Source organism: Schistocerca nitens, chromosome 3 (assembly GCF_023898315.1).
Source record: "Schistocerca nitens isolate TAMUIC-IGC-003100 chromosome 3, iqSchNite1.1, whole genome shotgun sequence".
Taxonomy (NCBI): Eukaryota; Metazoa; Arthropoda; class Insecta; order Orthoptera; family Acrididae; genus Schistocerca; species Schistocerca nitens.
Window position 1 is genome coordinate 311126722 of NC_064616.1, and position 19828 is coordinate 311146549.

A 19828-nucleotide genomic window follows, 5' to 3' on the forward strand; every position below is an offset into this window, starting at 1 on the left:
ATATTGTATCACAGACACAGTCCCTTTGACTGTTCAGAGACGTCATCAAACCCATCCAGAGATATAAACAACCATGCATGAGAAACGCCTATTAGACGGAGGGGGTTCGACAGTCGAACAGTTTCAGTCATTCCACCAGGAAGGGGGTACACGGCTCATGTTGTCTATAGTTCAACCATGCCTAGACGGTGAATACCGCTGTTCCATCGCGTCCACATTGTTACTTCGTGCTGGGAAGGGCTCTCAACAAGGGAAGTGTCCTGGCGTCTTGGAGTGAACCAAGGCGATATTGTTCGGACATGGAGGAGAGACAGAAAAACAGGAACTGTCGGTGACATGCCTCACTCAGGTCGCCCAAGGGCTATTACTGCAGTGGACGAGTGGATGACCGCTACCTGCGCATTATGGCTCGGAGGAACCCTGACAACAACAACCCCCCCCCCCCCCCCATGTTGAATAATGCTTTTTGCGCAGCCACAGGACGTCGTGTTACGACTCAAACTGTGCGCAATAGGCTGCATGATGCGCAACATCATTCCCGACATCCACGGCGAGGTCCATCTTTGCAACTACGGCACCACGCAGCGTGGTACAGATGGGCCGAACAACATGCGGAATGGACCGCTCAGGATTGGCATCACGTTCTCTTCATCGATGAGTGTCGCATGTGCCTTCAACCAGACTATCGTCAGAAATGTGTTTGGAGGCAACCCGGTCAGGCTGAACGCCTTACACACACTGTCCAGCGAGGGCAGCAAGGTGGAGGTTACCTGCTGTTTTGGAGTGGCATTATGTGGGGCCGACGTACGCCGCTGGTGGTCATGGAAGGCGCCGTAACGGCTGTACGATACGTGAATGCCATCCTCCGGCCGATCGTGCAACCATATCGGTAGCATATTGATGAGGCAACCGTCTTCATGGACAACAATTCGCTCCTCCATCGTGCACATCTTGTGAATTACTTCCTTCAGGATAACGACATCGCTTGACTAGAGTGGCCAGCATGTTCTCCAGACATGAACCCCATCGAACATGCAGTAGATAGATTGAAAAGGGCTGTTTATGGACGACGTGACCCACCAACCACTCTGAGGGATCTACGCCAAATCGCCGTTGAGGAGTGGGACAATCTGGACCAACAGTGCCTTGATGAACTTGTGGATAGTATGCCACGACGAATACAGGCATACATCAGTGCAAGAGGGCGTGCTGCTGGTTATTGGAGGTAATCGGTGTGTACAGCAATCTGGACCACCACCTCTGAAGGCCTCGCTGTGTGGTGATACAACATGCAGTGTGTGGTTTTCATGAGCAATAAAAAGATCTGAAATGATGTTTATGTTGATCAATATTCCAATTTTCTGTACAGGTTCCGGAACTCCCACAACCAAGGTGATGCAAAACGTTTCTTAATGTGTGTAGTACCGGTTAGTAGGAGGAAAGACCCTTCTGAGGGAACGATCTATTTTAAACCTAATCGAAATACTGGTGATAATTCTGATTTGGGAGAATATATTGCCATCGCTCAGGAACCACACAGGGGGAAAAAGGTGTCACCTAATATTTAATACAAAAAGAGGTACTGATTAATAAAGGAGAGGATAATTAAACGGTCGCTAGCCCACTAGGGCAATGAATCTCCAAAATCTTAAGAAAAGTAATGGCAAAGACATTTAAGCAAATAATCACTTGCGTGGCAACAGAAGGTTGTCACGCTTTTCCGCAACACTAAAGTTCTCAAGAAAATAAATGAATCAGAAAGCACCGAGTCTGCTGTTACTTATTCTGATACACTAAATTTTTAAAATAAAGTTAAATACTGTTACTGGTTAAACAAATGACTGGCTATAACTTAAATTTCGTTATGTAAAAAACGGTTTTCAGTAACCTCATTGTAACATTATGTAAAATTTATAAAAAGGCAAGAAACTTACTTTTAATTAGTGAAAGATTGAAATGAATTTAATCCAAGCAAATGAGCAACAGATTTTAATTTTAATATAAGAATAAAATACATACCAAGCCGGCAGCAGTCACTCGTTAAGCTAAATACAGAATAAATGAAACTGCACGCTCTTAATTTGTGCTGTATCTTTAGTTATTAGTTTTGCCAGTGAAATTTTACGTTGCTTTGAGTGAATGAATTTACGTAATACTTAAAATTGCAAATTAGTTAAGCCTCTGTTATGCCATACAAGAGCGAACAATTACAGAGGCAGAAAATTTAGACAAATTGTTCATTAGCAAACAAACAAAATTGGCAGTCAACAGTTAATCAATTTTCATATTTTTACGACACTGTGATTGCACGGAAACGAAAGGGACCCTCTTGGTAATAATGTCTGAGGACAATGACAACAAATATTGCAGCTTATTATTCAGGTTAGTCATACTTCGTGAAAGAAATGTCTCCAGTATATTAATTATATTTTTGTCACTTAATAGCCTGCGATTTTGTAGCGGGACGGACGATGAAGGATGTACCCGATGATAATGCTGAGCTGCTAATGTTGCTGCTGCTAGTAAAGAAACACGAGTCGTCTCCAGTGCCATGGATAATTATGGGACAGGCAATAGTTAGAACTGCAACTTCCTCTGCTGCCTGTCCACTCCTACCGTGTTATCAATACTAGCGGATTAACGAACTAGATGCACCTACACTGGCGCGATCACAGCTGCACACCGCGTCTGCGGGAGCGCCCATCAAACACTTCCGCACTCCTTCGTGACTCAAGCTGTTCTGCTTTCTCTCTGCTTGGAGCACGACAGAGACTCTTCATATGCAAAGATGAGCAACGGAACAGCTATTGCCATTTCGCTGTTGCTATCGGTACATTTAAAATAACGTTTCAGTGGCCATTACCCAGCAATTTTCAATATTTGCATTATAATTACAATCAACTATATATTTTCAGAAACAAAAACTGTTATATCGATTACATACTAAATGTAGGTTCTGTAACAAAACCTACAGATTCAGAATTAGACGTACAGTACAAGTTATCAACGGATATTAAACGACGAAAATTTTGGGTGGTGCAGAAAGTATTTTATTTGCATTTTCGGTGAAACTCCAAAAACTGGCAAGATGTCACCTCACAAACTATCTATCCTACCTTCTCCTAAACTACATCAAGTTTGCTGTTTCTATACCGGTCCCCATCCAGCTCCTGAACAGCCTCGCCATCAACCACTACTCATTTCCTACAAACAGAGCTTTATCGACCTTCTCAATATCCCCCAGACTACATCATGGCAATGGTAACTGATGATTATAAGAAACAGCCAAAATAGTACAGTGTTCTCAACCTCTCATCCAAGGCCATCACCCACTACTGAATTCTCTGTACCATCCAAGGGTCTCTTTCAACCCTAAACTTGCTTTTAGCCACACTTCTTTGGTTAAGGATGTACTTTACTTCACATGCAATTTCACCTGAAAGTATTACTTTGCAACGAATCTAAAAACCTCTCTAACAGCAAACCTTACATCGAGCTCTGCCTTGAAAAGTTCGCACCATGATCCCAACTTGATCCACTGCAACTATCTCGAGCTCAAAACTTCCAAGCCTTTCAAGAATTCATAACATCCAGTATTGCTTCACAACAATTTCCGAGGTCCCTACAAAGTGGCCCTTACCCGCCATCTGCAGATCTCCAGGCTATTCATTCCCTATAAACTGTTGACTGCATCATTATCCTCCCTGCGGACAATTTGCGTACCACTGTGGCATCTCACTGACGAGAGTACGTAAATGAGGGTTAACGCTAGCTTTCTGACACGTCTATGTAGAGCATCTGCCATCAAGATCCCATCCCTGTGATACAAAATGACCTTTAAAACAAGTTTTCTTGCGTGGCCATCCTCCGCAGCAAGCACAGAAATACTTGTTTTGTAAATAGAACCACCTTTTCCTGCTGCCACTTAATTTATTTTTCCCAGACGCGCTTCGCCGTTTTCTTGCTCTAAGGCACCATCAGTGGGATTTATAAAGATAGAGTTTGTTATTTTTAGATTATCAAACAGTTCACGTCCGGATTTTTTTATGTAAAAAAAGTAATTACGATTTTCTGTCGTCTGTGTTTCCTCTCACCTCATCTGGAGATCCTCCGCCACACACCGTTGGGTGGCTTGCGGAGTATAAATGTAGATATAGATGTACCACTTTATTACCGACATATAAGCACAATTTTGAGTTCCGATCTTTTTCGCACTGTTCACAACGTTTCTCCATATTTTTGTGGTGTACTATTATTCTTTTGCCACTCGATTTAACTATTTCTTCGGACACTGTGATTTTAACTCCCCCCACTTTCCCAACACACAGATATTAGTTATCACACTCTCTAATGAACACACAGGATACAAACATCGCGAACTGAAGTTGGTTTTGAACATATACTTCGTTAGTTTGGCAACAAGTAGGTAAACACACCAAAGAGGAGGCGCAGGCAAACAGAAGAAAGAGTTTTGTTGGAAGAACATTAGAAGATGAAACATGAAAGTGCCTACACTATACCTGTCGTTCCTCTTTTTCGAGTACTGCTGCACAGTGTGGTATAGTTACCAGGTAAGATTCACGGAATACATGGAGGAAGTTCGATGAAGGGTAGCTCGTTTTCTATTATCGGTAAATAGTAGAGAGAACTTCACAGACATAATACACGATTTGGGGTGGAGATCGTTAAACCAAAGGCTTTTCCGTTGCTTCGGGAACTTATCACGAAATTTGAATCACCAACATTCTCCTCCTAATGCGAAAGTATTTTATTGATGCCAGCCTACAGAGGGAGAAAGATCACCGTAACAAAATAAGGGAAATCAGAGCACGCACAGAAAGGTATAGGTGTTAGTTTTCTCCAGGCGCTGTTCGAGAATGGAATAATAGATAATTAGTGTGAAGGTGGTTAAATGAACTCTCTACCAAGCACTTTAAGCGTAGGCGTTATTATTGTGACGAAAGCTATGGAATTCTTTTGTTTATCTAGTGTTAAGTGCAAATATTTATACATTCTGTCGATAACATGAAACCAAGACAAAAATGGCTCTGAGCACTATGGGACAGGTCATCAGTCCCCTAGAACTTAGAACTACTTGAACGTAACTAACCTAAAGACATCACACACATCCATGCCCGAGGCAGGATTCGAACCTGCGACCGTAGCGGTCGCGCGGTTCCAGAATATAGCGCCTAGAAACCAAGACAAAAGCCTACATTTTTTCAGAAGTGTTTCTTCTGAAAAATGGTAAACTAGGAAACAGAAAGCAATAAATCTGTTTATTAGGAAAGATTTACTCTGGTAATAGATCATGGGACCCATTCTTCCTATCCTGTGCTAGGGGTTTACAGGGCAACTCCCCATTACAGCCTCCTCAGATTTAGTGGTATGATGGCCCGGTGGATAGCCCTTCAGAAACTGAACACAGATCAAGCATGAAAACAGGAAGAAGATGTACTGAACTACGAAAAAATCAGCAAAATAAAAACAATGAACAGTCCAAGCTCAAAATGTGCAACATCTACCGAATGTACATGGCCATGGTGTCGTGGTTATGTGATTACAGTGTTGGACGGCGAAGGGGGAGATCAGATTTCAAACATATCTTTTTTTTTTATTTCTCACAAAGTTATGAACTGTCCGTCCGGTCATTTACGTGTCTGTATTGTGCTGTAACGTCCGTTTACGACAACGAAGTGTAATGAATTGACCTCCAGACGTACGCGTCTATTTTTTCTATGCAAGTACCACATGTTATGACTCATTAGTTCCGTTTCGAAAGTTTTGACTAATTCCTTTTCTTGTAACACAGTTCACCCGTGTATTTGTTGTTTTCATTTCCGTGAGAGTTCTATGCGGCATCTCGCCTGCTCTCACTTTATCATGTGCGCTTACGGCGGTAATATACTCTTATTCTTACCATATGACTCATGCTGTATAACCGACGTAGGGTATGACAATTACCAAGACTGCAGAAGTGGAAACAGACATGTCAATGAAAAGACGGACATAAATTTGAGAATAAAATATAGAGCGTGAGGGAGATTTGAAGTCTTATCTCCCGCGAAGCATTCAAACACCGTGACCACACAACCACGACACTTCGCTTTCCACATTTCCCTCTACGTTTCCAATCTTAACGTTTGAGCATGCACTGCTTAGATTTTGCTTATTTTTCCAAAGTCTAGTACACATTCCTGTTTTCATGCTTGATCTGTGTTCAGTTTTTGACAGGATATCCACAGGCCATCTTACCACTAAATCTAATGGAGGGGGAGCGGAGGGGGGAGGGGGGAGGGAGGAGGGGGATGCTTCCCTTGTAACAAAAAATTTTGAGGACTCATATCTACGCAGAACATGTTTGAAATAAAATGAAAATTATGATATTTGTCACATCATAAGGCTACACAAATGTTAGAAATTCAGTAAAGAAAACATTAAGTATCTTGTGGAACAATCCTTATCAACAGAATTTGTCACCAGTTAATAATGTAGTCACAATATACTGTTGGTATGAATGGTCTCAGTTTCTGTATATCGGTTGGTTTCTTCTCATTTAGTTCCACATAGCCAAACAGAAAAGCAGGAGCACGTGGCAACAATGGACGGTTGATTGTGCAAAGCAACAGTTGTAAATTATGAACAATCAGTCCATCAGTGATATTCTTTCCTACGACAAGATGCTCTTCATATCTGAACTCCATAAATTCACATACATAGAATATTACTTTTCATTTTTTCACGGTTCTTCGCATAGACTCCACCGAAAATACTTACTTCCTGAAGGAGACCTATTTTTGTCACCAGTTATGAAAACCAAAAATGTTTGCAGTCTGTAACTTTTAATAGTAAATATGTTGTTCTTGTGCGAAGATACTATTAACACTACTTCCTCATCCAATGGATATATTCTATCTGATATGCGAATCTCTATGTAACATCGAAATTACAGGCAGGTGGCGTGTAAGAATGCCCACGTACGGGAAAATAATGGTCTAAATTGTGTAATCTTTCAGTGCTAACCAGTGTTTTTAAGAAATACAACACTTATTTTTGTTCTGACCCGGAAAACCACCAGGAAATTTGTAGTTACGTAGTAAAAATTTTTACTTCACTATTAATGTAGTCTAAGAGAGAGGAGCAACTTCATCCGGATGTTTCTTGGCCTACCCCTCATGATATACCTGTACGTAAAGTTTTGCAGTGTAGTTCATATTGTGAATATATAATACCTTGAAGGGAAGTTGCCTGCAGCAGAGCGCTTCCTGTACTGACATCTTCGGCAGCTGCAGATTCTGCATGTAATTACACATATTATAGCAACTTCATTGTTTTCTTTACTTAGATTATACAAGGATTCCATTTTGCTTGTGAACTTTTTTAGTCTCCTCGTATGGACTGTATACTCTGCTGCTGCTGCTGCTGCTGCTGCTAGACTTAACTTTATTGCTACAGCTTTACATCTACAGGAAATAGCAATTTGTGGACTTCTAAGTATCACTGTGAACCGTTTTTCAAAAAATAATGTTCAACAAATAGGAAACCTGTTCAGGATACTTCTCCACAAAAATGCTATTCATTATTTTGATATTAAGGTTCTTAGTCGAATATTTTCATCTCGTTATGTATAATGACCCTTTTTTGTTGGATATGAGCGTAAATGCTCGACTACTGGAATACTGGCCCCTTGGAGTTGAATTTAGTGACATTTTTACCCTTTATGTTCTTTGGAGACATTCCAGACAGTAAAGAAACATGTCAAACGGCGAGCACGAGCTTTTATCACATTTCTATTTTGAAATCCCTTGGCACATATTTGACATCTTACTAAACGTTATGTAACGTAATACATGAAATAGCACGTGCGAAATATCTTTGCTTCCTTACCTTGTTAACTTTTACCACTTCAGCAGTGCTTGTAATACTAATCGTGTTCATCTTTATTTGCTACAAAATTTTGTGGATATCTCATCATGATCCCTCTGACAGCTCCGTAACCTTTTTACACATGTGATGTATTATGGAACTGTTAATGACACACTGAAGCACTGTTTTCAACAGCAAACGTTTTGCATGATCAAAATTTACAGTGAAACTGCAGCATACTGATTTGCAATATTATCCAATTTTCTTCTTTGTGACGACCTTAGAAGCACAGATGATGTATGCCGAACTATTTACTTTTGCTTCCTTCACATGTTCTCGTTTGTATTCGATATTTTAAGTTCCTTTTCACGTTTTTTTCATTTCGAACAGAACACTTTCTCATTATCAGATGCCATGCTGCCGTTTGACATTCGAAGGACGGTACTGGCACACCACGTGCTGAACAGACAGAACATTTATCATGCACACATTTAAAGCATAAATAGCACCTCTGCAGGAGAAGAGTCGTTTCTGAACAATAACGAAATTTTACACCTTACCTGTAGGCCAAGTATGTGATAGATGCGTTCTTTCTACATAAAGCTGTATGTGTTGTCTCCACAAACACGAAAATGTAAACGACTCGGTGTAAAAAAGTGGAGAAGCGCTATTTGTGCCTTTAACGATTCAAATACTGTATTACAGCTGGAAAAATGTTTTCATTACGAGATGAATAATTTATGTTCTTGTATTTCTTACTGACCACACAAGCAATAGTTTTCTCGCTCTCTTTGTGTGTAACTTCGCATTTTTATTTTCGATATGAAGTTTAGAACAAAGACGAACCAGATTACTGTAACAGAAGACCAAATACAACTATTCAATGGAAAAAAAAGCTTTGATAAAACCTAAATTTTGCATCTTCTTCATTTATTCTCGTAAATAAACTACTTTACAATTACATAGAACATATTTCAGGGGAGCAATCGTTACGGCAGATCAAACAAAAATAAGTCCCTTTAAACATGTTTATTGATGCATGCAATACTTAGTTCTGCGCCCATAACTATATCTGTGACTGCAACATCCGCTATCAATCGATATTTTGATTTTATTAAACGTAAATATGGTATGGCTAGCCCACAACCCGTGTATCGTCCAGGCTGTATGCGGAGACATCCGCCACCTTATCCTCGGCAGCCTCTTCTACTTCGTCGTCCTGTTCATCGCCCTGGTCGTCGTCGTCTGCAGTCGCCTCCTGCAGACGAAACACACATCTTAGTGTGCTGTCACAGCAAGTTCAGTTCATTAAATGAAACAACAAGTTTACTGTTACCAGTCATCGTTGACTGGGAACAGTAAACTTGTTGTTTCATTTAATGTCAATAACAGTCACGGTAAAGCCTAACCTAAAATGTTCGCATTTAAAGTTCAGTTCAACCCAACTACTCCTGCTTGTAGCAAAATGAACTCTATGGAACTGAATTTATCTTTTAAAAGCAGCGAAATATCTAAAATTTTTCTTTCAAAAATACAGTCTTGATCACACCACTTATGTTTCAAGAACATAGGTGACCGGTTTCGGTCATATCGCATGACCATCAGACTAGTACCGCACGAACAAAATCAGTCTTCGGCCATCACACAACTTTTAATAAGCATGCTGAAGGGACGGTACAACAGAATTTGCAAGTCCTTCATTGCGCTAATAAAGGCTTATTATTAAATATTTTGGAGGAGATCGAGATATATGCCCATTATAGAGATGAACCGTCAGTGCTTCTCAATGAACAGTTGGATTTTCGTGAAAAACATTTTTATGATCTCTTTGACGAAACACTATGAACACGTATGTACTCTTTTGTTCAGAAAGACTCAGTTCTATCCATGGCAAAAATGTACCTTAGAACAGTACATAAATATTTATATCACAATCTTAAACTGCCAACTAGAAATATTACGAAATGTAACTCCAATTTTAATAAATCAGTTTTAGGACATTTAAAAAAATTTAATATAGCACTCGGCAGCTGATCGTTTCATTATTATATATATCTCCATTGCCAAATAATGTTAATATAAGACAGACTGAATCTAGCACAGGTGTATACTTGCAGTCAAGTCACAACTCATAACGATACGATGCCACAATGCTGAAGACCTTCACGACATCGTTGACTTTGAAACCATTGTGGTAGTACCACTTTAGCCCATAGCGGGCACACTAAGTATTCAAGTATCTAAGTAGTTCCATGGTTGTAAAGATATATTTTATACATAACTTTTTATGTTATTATTGTACTTTTTTACGTTTCGACGATTATGTGAACCCGTTTTACACTGGTTGACGTGAGGTAGAGGGAGAAGAGATAGGCGGAGCATCTCCGTATTTAAGCGTATGCCCGTCACTTGCTGGCACATCACAGCAGCTGAGAAGAGTGCTCCACCTACCATCTTCGAAGGTTGCCATGGGTATAACAAGTTTTACTGTATTTTATCTTTAAAAGCATTTTGTCATTTTATTGTCAATCTAGTAAGGTTTCTATTACTTTCTAAATTAAATTACAGGTCTGATGATCATCATGTGATATGACCGAAACCAGTCACCTATGTTCTTGAAACGTAAGTGGTGTGATCAAGACTGAATTTTTGAAAGAAAAATTTTAAAAATTTTTGATCACTGTTCCAAAAATGTTTATTAAAAAAGGGAAATATGTTTGTGGGCACTGAATCAGAATGAAGTGCAAAACTTAGCAACGCTTCCATTTCTTGCAGGTCTCTGAATAGACGTGACATTATCGTTTGCAGGTATTGAGCGGGTGCTGAAGTGTTTCTAGAAAACAAACTACGTTTAAGAATTTTACCTGGGCAGTACCATCTTTGATCTTCTCAGTTAAGAGTTACAAGAATCCGAGGCATGGTTGAAGTCTAGGGAACGGTAGATTGCGTGAAGGCATATAGCGGAAGAAAATGTCGGTCACACTGACAACGAAGGACAATGCTCTCGTTGGACCGAGATTAGCAGAGCCCAATCTTAAAGGCTTACATTCCGACACACATTCTGAATGTAGCTGGTGCCAAAACGGGAAATTAATTTCGTTAGTTGTTCATCAAAATTTGTGAAGTTAAATGTCCAAGGACCTAATTATTTCGCCGGATGACGTAACCTTTAAATTTTACGGAACAATTAACTGCGAAAGCTGCGTGCACTGGACTAAAGAAAATCCATACGTAACTGAAGCTAGGCACGTTAGCCTACCACGAATATCATTCTGGTGGTGTTTGCCGTCCGGACGGTTTATCAGGCCCCGCTTCTTTGAAGAGCCTGTCACAGTCTAACGTAGCACATTATCCAGAGTTGTTATTCCTTGCAGTGAAGTACGCGATTTTTAACAGTGTCTGGTTCTGTTGCCGGCGGAAACTCGTTTTTTCGTACTCCACATACCGCAATCCTGTCGCTGCCACGACTGTACTTTCAACACCTCAGATCATGATCTTCAATACTTTTGGAGATATATTTAACCTGGAAATAACTTTTCTTTCGCCACGAAACAGAGCTATGGATTGTAAGATATTTACGCTCCATAATCTGTGACCAAAAACATTTGTACATAAAATTTCTTTAAAATTATGTTTTAGCTACAATAGTTGCTTGAAGTAGAAACAGTTGTTTCAAAATTATTTAATTATGTTATTGTTAGAGTGAGCGTATAGAGGACATACGTGACGTGTGAATGTTTTATTTTGTTGGAAACTATGGAAAAGTATGCTCGGAAAAAATCTTGTGCAGTCACGAGTCATGAGACTAATGTCCACTGTCCTTTCTTTTGTATAAAAGCAGCGAAAACGAAAGAAAAAGTTTAATTGCTGCGGATAATTCGGATTTCATTTTATTTGAATTTCGTTTCATAAATTTTCATAATCCTGTTGCACGAGTTATTGACTATCGCCAGCATTTGAAGGCAGGAGCTTTTCTGATTATCTGGACAGACAATCAGCACAAGAGATTTAAGTATTCTACGCACTTTGCGAAGCGCACTGTGCTGCAGTCCTGTGTATCGAGTTGTCGAACGTCAGCCGTCGTAGTGAACGGCACGTGTAGACCGGTACCACAAATTTCGGCTGAGATTAGAATCATGTATTCGTTCAGATGTTTTGCCATAAATATGAATCGAGTACAAATTTAAAAATTTTTAGTGAAATGTTTGAGAATTCTTTATTGAATTACTTTGGAAGTTATTTGCGTGTGAAATTTCTGGTCGTTTTAGAACTCCACATGGTGTGTCATGAACATTCATGGAGCCTTTAAAAGAAGAGGACTGAACTACTTTAACTCGCGGATAGTTGTGGGTCACTGTTTAGAACACACAATTTATTCGGGTTGGACGTGCAAATGCTGGCTGTTTTGCGTGTGAAGACACTTAGTAAAACAGTAATAAGCTTGCAATGATAATAGTTTAGGCAGTGAATATGGATTTGATAGCCACTAAGATGATTTTTCAGACACATTAAAGGCTCATTAATTGAACTTTGAACGTTTAATGCAATCAGTTAGAATTCCGAACGCCAGGTCTTTTCTAAAAATATACAGATACTGCCACTAAGCTTGAGTTATGCTACCTAGTCGGTGTTTTTTAATGGCGCTTTTCGTCGATTGAACTAGCACGTATCAACACAGAGTGAAGTGAATGGCCATGGACAAGCCTATCTACGTAGGTGGACAAATTTCTGCACCGAAACCAAGAAATAAAGACCTGCAGGCCGAGCCATGATCTAAGTAGATGGATGACTGATACAAGAAACCGCCCAGTCGAAGCAGGTGACTTAACAAGAAATGTTGCATCTGAGAACTACAGGACTTAACGAAATTTTTGAAAATTAAGTTTATTTTTGCAACAAGAAATTTCTGAGTCGCCAAGTCCCTCCGAGATGGATAGGGCAAAGTGTTGTAGGGTGCTCGTTCCATCACCACATTTAATCCTTTTATGTTCAGCCTTTTGGGTACTAGCAAGGAAACAATGTATACTGCAAGAATACAAACACTGATCTAAGAGGTCAAATCTAGCTAGCTTTCGATGCTATTCCATTATAAAAAATACAATAGTTATGTCACTCTGTCTTAGCAGCAGTAATCTTAGTCGTAGTCTTATTTCAGCATGGTTTTCGTTTTGAATATATACCGCTAATTTACATCTTAACCTGTACAACACAAAAAACTTTACAGTTCTGTCCGATTCACACTGAAGGGCTTAAGTTCCAAAACGTGTACATTATTTTGTGACATCCTGCAGTTTTTCGAGGACACATACAAATATGTATAGTAATTTGTTGCTCACGAATAACCGTATTTGCGAAAATGACGATGAGAGTGATGGAAAATACCACGTGATTTACTTTTTTTGCAATAATGCTAACCCACACATATCAAATGCTGAAGTTACCTTATAAGACTTCTCAACACTTGCTGTTCAGACAACTAACTCGTTTTAGCTATAGTGAAACCACTGGTTGCCAGAATAGGGCTACATTTGCAACATCGGAGTATAGTTTCGTAGTTCGAGATGCTAATTCTGTTTCGTCTTTTGTACAACTGGTTCATAATAATTATTACAACGAAATGGAGACAGAAGTATCTGCATAGTCAGTACACGGACCAGTCTGCGGAACTCAAACAGGGATGAGATTCATTTGATGCTTGAACAGCTAGTTGGCAATGTCACTCATCAACGATATCCACCCACCCGCCCACCCATCCATACAGTTATGGCACATCTACCATATTTATTACGCTTAATGGAAAAGGCGTAGTGCTAAATAAGGTAGGCCTATTTTCTGTGAACATTAAAAGTGTCAAAAGGTTTCCTCGTTTTTACTCAAGTGGCATTTAAGGCAGCAGTAACCAGGTAGCGTGTAGGTGGGAGGATAACTTCATTTAAGGTTGTCAAAATCTGCTACATCACCTCATTTCTTGTTTAGATTCACCAAACACCCGCTACTAACCTGGTACTGCTGGTACTCGCTGATCAAGTCGTCGATGTTGGAGGCTGCCTCTGCAAATTCCATCTCATCCATGCCTTCGCCTATGTACCAATGCAAGAAAGCCTTGCGTCGCAACATGGAAGCGAACTGCTCTGAAATACGCCGGAACAATTCCTGAAACAAGTTTGTATTCTTATCAGAATTGCCGCAGTTCACAAATGACACCAGAAATAACGGAATACCATGTCGCGCACAGTTTAGTACTTGGAATAATCCAGAAACGAAACAAGTCTACGGTGGAGTGCGTGCGGGTGAAGATTATTGAAAATTACGCATAATTTATATCTGTTACACAGATCTATAGTATACTGTTCTGCTATCTTCTATGGTTGTGGCATCTGTTTCAGTAGCATGCATCATTACTTTTTCGTTTAGGCTGACGGCTCTCCACCGTGGCAACGTTCTTTTACCCGCAGTATGTTTTAATAGAGCAGCTAGAGACTTAAATTGTGAATTTATTATTTGACAATGTTCTAAATTTCCCATACTTGAAATGTTTGTTATTCCATTTTCGAACACACAACTGGACTATAGTTATCTACTTAAAAACCTTCTCTCTTTGTAATGATTCTATGAATGCTATCAACGTGTAACTCAAAAAGCACGGAAAACTTCATGATATACAAGGTGTTCTGGGATTCCTGTTACAAGCTTCTAGGACTTTTAGAGGGGAGTGAGTACATAACATTCTGACAGTTTCTGTTCAGATGTTTAACGTATACACTTCTCCTCGAGGAATTTAATTAGGAGTGACGCAGTACAATTGGAAAGGAAATATAGCTGAATATCCATTTATAACAATTGTTTGTACTGACACTATAACATTACGTTTTTATACTATTCTAAAATAAAAAAGAACTCAGCGTACTGTACGCACAGGACAGTACTGATGCATTACAACGGCGGCTCGATATGGCGACCACAAACTTTGTTACAGATAGTTTACTTACGAAACATGTGGTACACCATCGCCATCCCACATGCCGTATCTTCAGTTTCTAGTGCAGCAGCCAGAACTCATGAGAGCAGATCTTCCTCTGTCTCTACAGGGGTCTCTTAAATTATACCTTGTATGCGACTCAACAACTGGTAGTCCACGTCATCCTGTCTACCCTATCGCATACCAGGAGAAGCAACTCAGACTTTACTTTCCCTCAGCAGACGTGGACGCCTTACACATCTAAACTGAAGCTGCCGTGAAAGGAAACGGTACGTTTCCGAACATGGGTTCCTATTCAAATTATGTTCTCGCTCCCGTCTACAAATCTTGGACGTTTGTAAGGGGAATTTCGGAAACCCTGTATGTATTGTACTCCATTTTTTAGAGTTGCGTATTACTTACATTAATAACATCAATTTAATATATGACAACATATACATATGGTGTGTGTAAATTGTGTCCGTAAGTGAACGACTGTATTCCTGTCACCAACCCATTACAAGAAGCTCATATGAAAATGGGTCGAAAATGTCAATAGGGAGTTCCGAGAGGAGCTCGTCTTTTGTTGATTTGTGTATGTTAGTAACATCCATCACGTCACGAAAGATTTATTCGGTGTGTGTGTGTGAGAGAGAGAGAGAGAGAGAGAGAGAGAGAGAGAGAGAGAGAGAGAGAGAGAGAGAGAAGCGACATGCACTACATATACGGCCTAGCGGATGGAAATGCTGCGGCAGCACTTCAGCTTCATACTTAAAGGTATCTGAAGAGGCAGTTACCATGTGTAAATCATTTACACGGTGTTTTTGAGAGAAAGGCACATTGGAAAGAAGGGTTTGTAACACTGGCATACCCCAAGACGTATGGAGCTGTGAGCTAGAACGCGTTGTTCATATTTTGGACAAAAGCTAATATACTGACTGATCGAAGGCAAGGAGTTACCTCACCTGTAACATTCAGCATCACAATCTCCAGTGAACGCATCACTTTCACTGGGTGAAAGGCTTAAATCCCGAAAACAGTCATTCATAGCAGAAGATCTTTGTCAACCCTCGTCGTGGCAGTGTGTTGTGTTCGTGCATTGTCAGTTGTTGGCACTGATGAGGCTGCTTTACAAGTGATGGGATCTTCAGTTATCGTAGCAATCACGTCTGTGCGTACGAAAATCCCAATGCAGTACATGACAACGGTAGCGATTCAGCCTCAGCGTGTAGGATGGAACCAGACATGAGTGTGTTGGTAGTTCTTACTTTCCGCATTATCTTACTGGATGAAGGTAGCTACGTTTTCTCAGAACTGCGGTGCTTCATACACTGAGTTGACAGACGTCATGAGATACCTCCTATCATGATGACGGACCACCTTTTGGCCGGTGTAGCACAGTAGCGAGACGTGGCATGGACTCAGCACGTCGTTGGAAATCCCCTCAGAAGTAAAGCCATGCTGCCTCTGTAGCCGTCCATAATTGCTGAAGTATTGCCGGCGTAGGATTTTGTGCACGTACGGATCTCTCTATTATATCCCAAAAAATGTCTGATGGATGGCCAAATCATTCGATCGAACTGCCCAGAACGTTTTTCAAATCAGTCGCAAACAGTTGTGGCCTGGTGACATGGGCCATTGTCTTCCACGAAAATTCCGTCGTTGTTGGGAACAAGAAGGCCAGAAGCGGCGGGCGTGGGGGCCAAGAGGAGAATTGGTCCAAAGTATAGTCAAATTACCAATGCAAAAATGTGCCAAATAAAGAGACTCCTATTAAGCGCCTGTTACGACAGTAAAAGATGGGCCGCGGGTCTATTCTCGTACCCGACACTCAATTTCGATACTAAACCACGCAGTGGTTCACGATGTCCCTCTTGCAGCGCCTGGTAGTGCAGTTTGTTCATCACTGTAAAGCTTTTGCGCTAAGTGAAATATCCTGTGACTAAACGCTCCGCTCTCTACTATTAGTCCTACCTGGTAGGTGTTCCAGAGTGAGGACCTGTACTGAAGAGTCAGTTGACCTAATGTTTTGTAAGCTACTTATTTCGTAAATGTCTCCTTGAGACCCTTCCAATGAATCTGTCCGACATCTGTTATTTTACTTGGTTATTTCACGTAAGGTCGCTCTGGACGTTTACTCTTACATATTTTACGGTTGATACGACTTCTAAAAATTTGTCATCAGTGGGGTATTTCCACGCTAGTTATTTCTGCGATGTGTGAGCAGTATGTTACATTTATTTACGTTCTGGGTGAACTGCCTTTCTCTGCACTATTCATTAATCCTCTGCAAGTTCTTTTGCAAATAGCTACTACCTTCTTGCATTACTACTTTCTTGTAGGAAACTATCACCTGCAAACAATGTTGTGGAGCTTCAGCCATTTTCTGTTGTATCATATTATTAAAAGTAATGGTTTTTTCATACTCTCTTAGCGTTCTGCTGAAATTACTTTACATCTTGTTAAATTAAGAGCAACGTGTTCTCTCTGCAAGGAAGCCTTGAATGCAGTAGTAAATCTGGTGCGATACTCGGGATACTCGATAAGCTCTTATTTTTTTCTCTGGACGACAGTTCGGGACGGTGTCAAATGCCTTCCTGAAGTCTAGGAACAAGGCATAAACCTGAGCACTATGGAACTCATGGAGTGAAAGAGCGAGCCGAGTTTCACAAATCTCTCTTTGCGAAATTCATGTTGAGTGTTATGGCGATTTTCGTTCTTCGAAACGTCATAATACGAGAGCATAAACCATGTTTCATAATTCTGTAACAAATTGACATCAGTGGTATAGTCCTATAATTATGTACCGAGCGAGGTGGTGCAATTGTTAGCACACTGGACACTCATTCGGGAGGACGACTATTCAAACCCACGTCCGGCCATCCAGATTTTGGTTTTCTGTGATTTCCCTAAATCGCTCCAAGCAAATGCCGGGATAGTTCCCTCGAAAGGGCACTGCCGATTTCCATCCCCGTCCTTGAGGCAATCCGAGATTGTGGTCCGTCTCTAATGACGAGACGTTAAACACAATCTTTCTTTCTTTCTTATAATTATGTCCATCTGTCTTAGGACCCTTCTTGAAAACGGGAATGACTATCGCTTTTTACGATTGCTACGTACCATTCGTTGTTCCAGTGACTTACGATGAATTGCTGCTTGTACTGGAAAGCACGTTCTTTAGCATCGTCTGTGTAGAATCTTACTGGTTTTACTTCTGGCCCAGATGCCTTTCCTTTATTAAGCGATTTTAGATGCTATTCTGTTCAGCTGTCGCGTATCTCAGTATCTGCCATTTTCATGTTCGTATGCCAACTAAGCTTTTCAGTAGTACCCTTCAGGTAGTGGAGCCATACCACGAAGCTGCAGTCCTTATGGAACAATTGGGAGGTAACCTCGTGTTTGTAACTCAGACAACAGCTACCGTCAGCCTCCCATATATGTAATCGGTTTGGGTGTGCAATTCGAATCGGTGCAGAAATACCATGAAATATGGCGTACACATCGCAAATAGTAGTACGAGAGCACAACTGTTTCAAGTTTGCACCGTGTAACGATTTTGGGAGTATCATCGAGTACTGGAATGTACAGTCTTAGACAGTAAAACTGACCGCCAGTTGGCCGCCACATCGACTAAATCCGAGTCGTTCACTTACGGTGACCAATAAAACCGACCGCCTCTGACAAAGCTACGTCCGGCCATCTGTACAATATGGCAACGATGTAAGATGCGGAAGTTTCAGGAGGAAGTGTTGTGTATTTGCGAGATACTCCGCGGTTGTGTTAGCCTGTGGGCTAGTGGTAATCGTGCATTCTTAACCTGTAGTCGCGTGTTCGTGTCCAACCGTCTTTTTTTTAAATACATTTCGGTCCTCGTGTAAAGTTATATCTGATTGAACATCGAAGATAATTCGCATCACCTTCTACCCACTTGTAATAACAAATACTTTCAGAAACAATTACGCCCGACAGCTCGTGGTTGCGTCGCTATCAGTGCAGCTTATACTCGAGCGTTTCCTCGCGATGCATCAGCTACCGGTCAGACGCCAACCGCCGCCTGAAATCGGCCGCCGCCCAGTTGAACGCGGCGCCACGCTGTCAATGTATCAACTGTCATTTTCGAATTTGAAGTTCTAGTTATCATCTTGCAGTTAAGCATTGGATTTTTCACACTTCAAAATCATGAACTACCGTTAAGCATTGTAAAATTAGGTCGCAAGTGGAAAGAGGTGTAACATCTGCAACACAATACCTACTTTTGGTATTACAGAGGGGTGAATGCAGAAGAGGCAGCTCGAAAGATTTGAACTGTATGTGGAGCGAATGCTTTTGGGAAATATACGCCAGAAAAAGATATTCTTGTTTCAACAAAGATCTTTCTAGCATGAATTATTTTCCACATGAAGAAAGTCTAGACTACTGATGAAGTGATGGATTACCATATAACCTCCATGCGAAATTTGCATTCAACAGGCAATCTTCAGGAGTTTGGTGTAGGAATCCTGCATGCTCTAATTCGAAACATCAAAAATCAACGAAGTGACTATTATTGCAGTTTTGCTTGAACATGATCAGGTCGCTCATTGTGCATTCCTACGCAATACTGTTACTGGTGACGAGTTATGATGCCCTGATCGTTAACTTCCTAACAAGAAATGATAGTCTGAGCCCCCCAAAAGACGTAAACTCGAGAAAAGAGTAGTGTCAACATAATACTTTCCATCCGGTAGCTCCAAAAGAGCAGCTTGCACTACGAATTCTTCCCCAAGGGTGTGTCCATCACAGCTGGAATTTGTTGCCAACAATTGAGACTCCTTTCGGTCGCAGTGTAAGAAAATCGACCGACAAAACTACATCACGAGTGTTAATGCATGGTAACGCACTCTGTTGATCTTAGGAAAAAACCGCCGGGGTGGCCGAGCGGTTCTAGGCGCTACAGTCTGGAACCGCGCGACCGCTACAGTCGCAGGTTCTAATCCTGCCTCGGGCATGGATGTGTGTGATGTC

General features: G+C 40.8%; 1 protein-coding gene across 1 annotated transcript in view; it reads right to left on the reverse strand.

Moving 5' to 3' along the window:
• Window positions 1–9001: 9001 nt before the first annotated feature.
• LOC126249202 (tubulin beta chain-like) overlaps window positions 9002–19828 on the reverse strand; it is a 102777-nt gene continuing 91950 nt past the window's right edge. The window contains exons 8-9 of the mRNA XM_049950855.1: window positions 13867–14019; window positions 9002–9124 (exon numbers count right to left, since the gene is read on the reverse strand). Coding sequence (XP_049806812.1) covers window positions 9002–9124; window positions 13867–14019 — 276 coding nt within the window. The remainder of the gene's footprint in view (window positions 9125–13866; window positions 14020–19828) is intronic.